The sequence below is a fragment of the Cryptotermes secundus genome, unplaced genomic scaffold, assembly GCF_002891405.2.
Source record: "Cryptotermes secundus unplaced genomic scaffold, Csec_1.0 scaffold2147, whole genome shotgun sequence".
NCBI classification, from domain to species: Eukaryota; Metazoa; Arthropoda; class Insecta; order Blattodea; family Kalotermitidae; genus Cryptotermes; species Cryptotermes secundus.
In genome coordinates this window covers 99,289-108,289 of record NW_019731613.1, presented here as the reverse complement: position 1 = coordinate 108,289, position 9,001 = coordinate 99,289, and the positions used below count along the sequence as shown (strand labels likewise).

General features: G+C 37.5%; 1 protein-coding gene across 3 annotated transcripts in view; it reads right to left on the bottom strand.

Moving 5' to 3' along the window:
* LOC111867326 (putative serine protease K12H4.7) overlaps positions 1 to 9,001 on the bottom strand; it is a 28,892-nt gene that overhangs the window by 3,966 nt on the left and 15,925 nt on the right. For all 3 annotated transcript variants that reach the window (XM_023857078.2, XM_033752638.1, XM_023857077.2), the window contains 2 exons: positions 3,191 to 3,507; positions 1,318 to 1,450 (listed from right to left, as the gene is read on the bottom strand). In XM_023857078.2, coding sequence (XP_023712846.1) covers positions 1,318 to 1,450; positions 3,191 to 3,507 — 450 coding nt within the window. The remainder of the gene's footprint in view (positions 1 to 1,317; positions 1,451 to 3,190; positions 3,508 to 9,001) is intronic.

Genomic DNA, 9,001 nt, shown 5'->3' with positions numbered 1-9,001 from the left:
GTTTTTTCCACATTCATTTCCATGCCATAGCACCTTCCAATTTCGATTAGTCTATCAATCATGCCCTGTAGCACAGTTTCTTCCTTAGCCATTAACACAAGGTCATCTGCATATTTCACAGTTTGAATAATTTGCCCTTCTACTTTGAAGTCTCGGAGCCCATCCAGAGCTTCCTTGGTAAGGCATTCGCTGTACAAGTTGAACAGAATTGGTGATAAACAGCATCCTTGTCGAATTCCTCTTCCAATCTGCATGCTTCCTGTCTCCCCTCTGACCAGTCGTACTCTAACTTTCTGATCCATGTACAATTTGCTAATCAATCTTCTTTCACGCCAATCGATACCTGTTTCCTTTAGGATCTGCATTAATTTGGTCCAGTTTAACCGGTCAAATGCCTTCTGCCAGTCTGTGAAGCAAACACACAGTTCTTCATCTATCTCCAAAGTTCGTTCTGCTATAATTCTCATCATCCCAATTGCATCCCTGGTTCCTTTTCCTCTTCTAAATCCAAAGCGATCTTCTCCAAGTATATCCTCTATTTTAAATAAACTGGTAAATGATAAAAATGTAAAGTTTCTGCAAAAAAGTCAAAACAGCACCAGACAAACTGAAAGGAAAAAATTATTTGTCTATGTGAAATATTACTGGTCCAAACTTGCAGTTCGAGTTCAAGCAGAGACCTGTTTCCAAAGGCGCTACAATCTCTGAAGGTACTACACATTTTCATGTGCAGGTTTCAAGTAAACTGGGAACTGAAGATATGATTACTTCTGCATAATATTTCAGTAGTTTAATAAAATACCAACAAGCTTGAGGAAGCAGTGGGCATTTCAATACAGTACAAAATTATCTGAAGGAGAGATTTTTCCAGAGAGTTTTCTTGTAGGTGTATATATGTGCATATACAACACCTGTTCAGAAGGTTCAAGAGTGAATATGAGGCAGACAGTATTAAGCATATGACTTCTGACTTCTGAGGCAAGCACCTTAACCCCACACCACACATCTCAGATGCCATTTTCTTGGCAAAATTTGAAGACATGGAACAATGTGTGAAATTTTATGTTCTCACAGCAGTGACTGAAGATTACTGCCTTCTGGAATGTGACATCATGTGACCTAGTAGACATCTACCAAAGCTTTCAAATAAGCATACAACTGGCAACCTGACTGATGGAGTGTCAAGGAGAACAATGCTCACCACTGAGACAAGGGAACTGTGTATTGTGGCCACATGTATCTACAAGACTGCATGGTGTCACATCTTCAAGGAACAACCTGTGCAAACAGATGTCTTCAGTTCGAAGAGTGTCATACCTTGGACCATAAATGTCAGAACACTGCTGCATAAAGAAGTCCAAAGGGAATTGATCCCCAAAGATCTGGGCAGTTAAACTTGAAGTCTGGTAGAAGCCAAACTCTGTACATGTTTGGTATACCCACTGCCGACCTAAAAATGAAGAAAAAATGCACCTTACTTAACCATGAATCTCCGCATTACATGCCCCATATTTCAATTTACCTCCAATCTGAATTAATCACTATTACTTACATTTCAAAGAACGCAATGTATCTGTACAAATATGGTATAAACCTGGTAAATTCAAAGAAATCCTGGGATTTTTTGGATTTTTCATAACTCTTCTAAATTATGTGGTATCACATCGCAGCTTGAAAACTAACTGTCAGAAATGGTGCATAAGTAAACTAATTCTCTATAAAATATCAGAACACTGTACACTTAAATCACAATCACACTGTAAAGCACATAATAATATAAATTAACCAGTATCCCAGTAAAACAGAAACATGGTCAAATTACAGATGACAAACTGATATCTGTGTTATAAAAATGGAAATTTTTTGGTATTTTTGCTTTGGATGAGATTTAATAAGAGACCAAGACTATCAGACCATTGGTCTAATTGTTCACTGTATGAAACCAGTGTGAGAAAATAAAGTACGTGAAATTATTTTGTGATGTTTCTGAAGTAATGAGTGCCCACGACATGATCATTCATTCAAAGGTTAACTACTTTTAGACCATCGAGCATGAAGATTTAAAGTATTAGCATGTCAGATAAGGAGGTATATACTGACAGACTTCTGTGGAAATTGAAATTTCAAGCAGTACATGGCACACAAATGTTGAAACTTTGAGCACAATGTCACTGTGCCCGGAATGACAAAATTTATTGTGGCAGACAAATCACATGAAGTGTTCCAGTTTCATCTTCTGTGGTCCTAATAATTGTGGAAAATTTACTGGAAGCTTGCTAAGACAATTTTCTGTTTATTCTAGGTCCCAGTCTTATTGAATTTTCATCTAATCTTGTGCTATTTAATTACGTTTCATCAACTGCAAAAATTATGTACCACTGAAAGCCAGCATGACTGTGTGAATTGTGAGTTAAAAAGAATGTGAAAGCAAGCATCTGCACCACATTTTGTAGTAATTTCCCAGTATATTGTCACGTGTTGGGTATGCAGCACGACAAATAATTTCGCTTGGGTCTCGGATTTAGCGGATATTTATTGAACACTCACTCTTACACGCTCAAGTGCAATTAGTGTCACTTGAACTGCATTCTGCTGCAGCTATCTTCCAAATGTCTCTGGCTGTGGCTGGATCCCAACTATCCCAAGACTTCAAACATATCGTGTGACGGCTAGGTTTCGACTAGCTTGGCGAATGTCTTCAACCCTTTTTATGACTTTGGCCACTGCTATGCAATGAACCCTCATTGTAACTGTGGAGACTCACTTTTAGAATTACAATACTGCTATTGTTACTTCTTACGCAACGGTCTGTTATTGCGTTCCCATGGAAATAACCCTTCCAGATTCCAAACACGTGACACTATGTATGAAGGAACTGAAGAAACATTAAAAGAAAAATTCATTCACGAGAGTCAGTCTCCAGACCGAAATTGATCCTGGGACCATCTGGTGTACATTGTAAAGGAAAGAAAAATTAGGCAGAGAAAGAACAAAGTGAAGAACAAAACAGAAACTGAAGGAACCCATGATGAATTAACTAAGATATCAAGGAACTGATACATATTCTGTAGAATCTGTATATTATGTGAGCTGGAACATGAATTAAACAAATGCAAGCACCGACTCTTCTGCCTATCAGATAAAAGTACTGCCATCAGAAAATCAATGCAGTGAGTGAATAAAATGTTACCTCCATTCTCAGCAGCTTCACAGCGCCAGTCTGTCTGACCCAAGTCAGTAACCATTTTATCATATTTGTAGTCTAGACACGTCTTACTGTATTGATCAAGAATCTTCTCATTCACCAATGAATACCGTTTCACAGGTGTACCAAGGCTTTCATTAACCATAATAGCACATATTGAATCAAGTGTCAAGCTGGAGGTTACCCCTTCAAACTGGCGATTGTCACCATTATACTGTGCTACTCCTGCAAAATTCCCTGCTAAGCTTTCATACAGATTTGACACATCATTCTTCTCCAAAACGTCAATTGGATCACATAACCTAAAACAAACAGTTAACTGTTTTACAAGTACATCTAACTGTGAACACTTACTTCTAATGTTCTATACAGTCAACCTTTAGCAGGCAAGAACAGGGGATTTAACTGCCCCCTACTACCAGCCTAACAGCCAGATTTTAACTACAGGGCTTAAACTAATCATGGTATTACTACTGAAACAAATTACATATCTCTGGATCTATTCCTGCTAAAATGGTCTAGTAAAAAGTACTGAAAGAAAAAAATGTTCTAAATTCTACTTAGTGTTATTTTTACCATACACAAAATTGTTTAAAAAAATAACAGATTCCTGAAATAAAACTATATACAGTGTGTCCAGAAAGTCATTCCAGGGTTTTACAAGCTTATATTTTCTTAATTACCAAAGAGAAGGAAGAAATTCACTAGAATTAAGTTTAACTCTGAAAGTTCCTTTCACAGTGGGACAGACACTTAGCTGATAACCTCTGAAATTATTGTTATCACAACTGCAGTGATCCACTGTTTGAGTTTATCTAAACTGGCCACCTGCCCAGTATATAAACACAGCATTTTCAAAAGATATTGTGCCTCAAATTTGGTAATCTCCAAGGCCAAGTAACTGGTCCTGGGCAGAGGATAGGGAGGCAAATGTTTAAGAAGATACAATCCCCTAAATCCCCAGAATTACTTCATGTACTTTGTATATAAATCCAATGTATAAGACACTTCTGGAAATGGTTTCTTCCTCAATTTGTGATAGAACTCTGATTTAGAAATTTACGTTCACAAGGTAAATTACAGAACATGTCTCTATACACAGACCAGCTTTGCACTTCAAGCACTGAAATTTAATAGCCTTTTTTTTCTTCTAGGCTGAATACACATCACAAACACAACCCTACAGTTGGCAGGTGTGTGTGTGTGCGTGTGCGCATATGCATTCATTTGTTTGCTTGTCTGTTGTTGTGTGTTGAGGATGAGGCTCCCTTGTACTCATTTCTAACAAGTTCTGAACTTAAGGAAGGCACAATTGCAGGCAATCTGTTTCGCTGGCACAGGATAGAACACGCATGTCCAACACGTCGATCGCGGGACAATTTTTAGTCAATCTCATAGGCCTTTAAGGAAATTATATGTGAAAAGCAAGTAAATTCACATGTAATATAATATGACCATATTCAAATTATGAAGGGAAAATACGTATTAGTCATACCTATTTTTCTGTTCTTATGTAGCTTATCGGGCTGAAAGAGGTGTGGCAATAGTGGTGCATAAAAATGTAGTGAGGAGTGTTGTTAAGAAGATTGTTTGTAATGATAGAATTATTGCTCTGAAGTTAAAGGCGGAACCGGTAGATATACTGATTATGCAAGTGTACATGCCACCATCGGAGTATGAAGATGATGAAGTGGAAAAAGTGTATGACACAACTGAAGAAATTCTTCAGGAAGATGGAAGAGGTGACACAAACAGCAGCATATTGGGAGACTGGAATAGCATTGTTGGAGATGAACCACATCAGAATATTGTTGGATCACATGGACTAGGAAGACGGAATCACAGGGGTCAAATGCTTATTGACTTTTGTGAACGAAATGGACTGATTGTCACCAACACTTGGTTCAAGAAGCCAAAGAGAAGAATTTACACATGGAAGGCACCTGGGGATTGGAGGAGGCATCAGCTGGACTACATCCTTGTGAAACATCGATTCAGAAACAGTGTGAAGGATGTGAAGACGCTTCCTGGGGCAGATATTGACTCTGACCACAACTTATTGGTTGCCAAGTTCCGAACCAGGTTGAAGAAAATTATAGGATTTCGAAAGCGCAGACCCAGATGGGATTTGGAGAAGTTATATGCTCAAAGACAAAGCGTGCAAGAGACCCTAGAAGAGAAACTCGGTGCAATTGAAGGTGAAAGCGGAAATGCTGAAGTGCAGTGGAACAATATAAAAGAATGCATGTTAGATACTATCAGTGATTTGGTAGGTAAAGTTGAGAAGATAGCAAGAAAACCATGGGTTACACAGGAGATGATGAGTAAAATGGAGGAGCGAAGGAAATGGAAGAATGTCAACAATGAAGAAGGCAGGAGGAAATACAGGAGACTGAGGAATGAATTGAAAAGAGCCACGGACAGGGCCAAAAAGGAATATCTTGAGAAGATATGTAATGAGATTATGGAATTTCAAAGAACAGGACGTTATGATTTGATGTACATGAAGACAAAAGAACTAGGATGGAAAGAGAATCATGGGATTCAAAATGTTGGCATCGAAGACTCCCAGGGGAATAGAATAGTAGATCAGAGGCAAGTGCTGAAAATTTGGGAAAATTATATTTCAGAACTATATGATCGACCTAATCGGCCAGAAACCTTAGAAGTTGAACCGGAAGAAGAAGTAGATACAGACGAGAAAGGACCATATATTTTACAAAGTGAGGTGGAAAAAGCTATCAAGGAAATGAGGAAGGGAAAGGCTACAGGAGATGATGATGTACCTGGAGATGTGCTCAAGTTACTGGGAGAAGGTGGTTTGAAAACACTGACAAAACTAATGAACACCATATATGAAAGTGGAGAGTGGCCCAAGGACTTTACAGAAGTTACAATGATTGCCTTAAAGAAAAAGACAAAAGCTACAAAATGCAGCGACCATCGCACAATAAGTCTTATTGCACATACAGCAAAGATAATAGCAAAGATACTTAAAAGAAGAATTGAAAGGAAAATAGAGGATGTACTTGGAGAAGATCAGTTTGGATTTAGAAGAGGAAAAGGAACCAGGGATGCAATTGGGATGATGAGAATTATAGCGGAACGAACTTTGGAGATAGATGAAGAACTGTGTGTTTGCTTCATAGACTGGCAGAAGGCATTTGACCGGGTAAACTGGACCAAATTAATGCAGATCCTGAAAGAAACAGGTATCGATTGGCATGAAAGAAGATTGATTAGCAAATTGTACATGGATCAGAAAGTTAGAGTACGACTGGACAGGGGGGAGACAGGAAGTGTGCAGATTGGAAGAGGAGTTCGACAAGGATGCTGTTTATCACCAATTCTGTTCAACTTGTACAGCGAATGCCTTACCAAGGAAGCTCTGGATGGGCTCGGTGACTTCAAAGTAGGAGGGCAAATTATTCAAACTGTGAAATATGCAGATGACCTTGTGTTAATGGCTAAGGAAGAAACTGTGCTACAGGGCATGATTGATAGACTAATTGAAATTGGAAGGTGCTATGGCATGGAAATGAATGTGGAGAAAACAAAAGTAATGAAAATTTCGAGACAACCAACCCCAGTCACAATAAAGATAGACCAAAAACAAGTGGAGAATGTGAAATGTTTTAAATATTTGGGTAGCTTGTTAACAGATGATGGAAGGTGTACTTGTGAAATTAAATCCAGGATTGCCATGGCAAAAGCTGCATTTAGCAAGAAGAAGAATCTTTTTACCAGCAAATTGGACTTAAATTTGAGGAAGAAACTAGTGAAATGCTACATTTGGAGCATAGCTCTGTATGGGGCTGAAACATGGACACTTAGGGCAGTAGATCAGAAACATCTGGAAAGTTTCGAAATGTGGTGTTGGAGAAGAATGGAGAAGATCAGTTGGACCGATTATGTGAGAAATGAAGAAGTGTTAATTAGAGTCAGTGAGCAGAGGAATATCCTACATGAAATAAGAAAACGGAAGGCTAATTGGATTGGTCATGTTTTACGCAGAAACTGCCTTCTAAAAGTTATTGAAGGAAAGATAGAGGGGCGGATAGAAGTGACAAGAAGACGAGGAAGAAGACGTAAGATGCTGGATGACCTTGGGGACAGAAGAGGATACTGTCATTTGAAGGAGAAAGCACTAGATCGCATTAAGTGGAGGAATTGTTTTGGAAGAGACTGTGGACCTGTCGTCTTGACAGATTACTGATGATGATGATGATGTAGCTTATGTGGAAATTTCTTTACACTTGTGCGTCGTGTTATTTTTATCAATATTTTGTCTTAAAGCGAGGTACGACAATAGGAGGGGGTGGTATATCACTGGCAGTTTTGACACTGAAAAGTCGATCACAACCTGTTTGAAGGTGTACATGCCTGGGATAGAATGATGAACCTATTCAATATATCAGTTAGAACCAACAGATGAGAAAACTTAACTGTTTTGTGCACTTTCATTTTCTCTAGCTAACTGAATAGCTATTAGTCATTCTGTTCCATTCTTCCATACAGGCCATGTGCCGCTTGTATTCTTCAAAACTAGCATGTTTGAACTTTCCCAGGTTCATCTCACAAACTGCCTACTATGGCTGATTTTGCATGTACTCATCAATACATATGAATCTCACTTGTCTTTCCAAATTACAGTTGTCAAGGCACTTCTCACCCTAGCATGAATGTCATTTCATTCCAGTTATTTTGGGAGGTCATCAAATACATCTGGAGGGGAGAAGAAACTGAAGAACTTTACCTTTAATGAGCATTTTGCTACGATTGCTGACAAAATTAGAAAATATGTAGATAATTCTCAATTAAATAGATTTAATAATGATGGGGGAAATCATATACATTTTATTAAGCAGGCGTTTGATAACACATACCCTAATATGGGAAATAAAGTCTCGACAGTAAAAGAAATTGAGCAAATTATCAAATCTTTAAAATTAAAAAATTCATTTGGATATGATGAAATATCTACAAAAATTCTGAAACTCAGTGCCCCTTTTATAAGTTCACCAATAAACTACATATGTAATAAAATGCTATCTCAAGGTGTTTTCCCTGATAGATTAAAATATGCAACAGTAATTCCTCTACACAAGAAAGGGGACTGTAGTGATATGTCAAACTATAGACCTATATCTCTCCTAACTTCATTTTCAAAGATTTTTGAAACAATTATGCACATAAGAATTTTAAATCATCTAACTAAATATAATATACTAAGTAACAGTCAATATGGATTCAGAAAGGGTTTGAAAACAGAAGATGCGATCTATAAAGTTACCTCTGAAATTTTAAATGCTATGAATAATAAATTATATGTGGGAGGGATCCTCTGTGATCTAGAAAAGGCCTTTGACTGTGTAAATCATAAGATTTTGTTGTCCAAATTGAAATTTTACGGAATAAATGGCATAAACTATACACTATATCAATCCTACCTGGAGAATAGGTATATTAGAACACTCGTTCACAAAGACAGTAACAACTTTGTCTCTGAATGGAAGACAATAAAAAACGGTGTCCCACAGGGGAGTGTACTAGGACCTTTGCTTTTTCTTATATATATAAACGATTTACCCAATGTAATAAATAAAACTTCTTTACCTGTACTCTTTGCAGACGACACGAGTATCTTATTCGTTCAGCCCAATATAACCGATCTTAATAATGTTATGCAAAATACTTTTGAAATTTTAAACAAATGGTTCATAACAAATTACTTATCCCTTAATTTTAATAAAACACACTTTATTCAATTTACAGCTAAGAAAATTCTAACTTCAA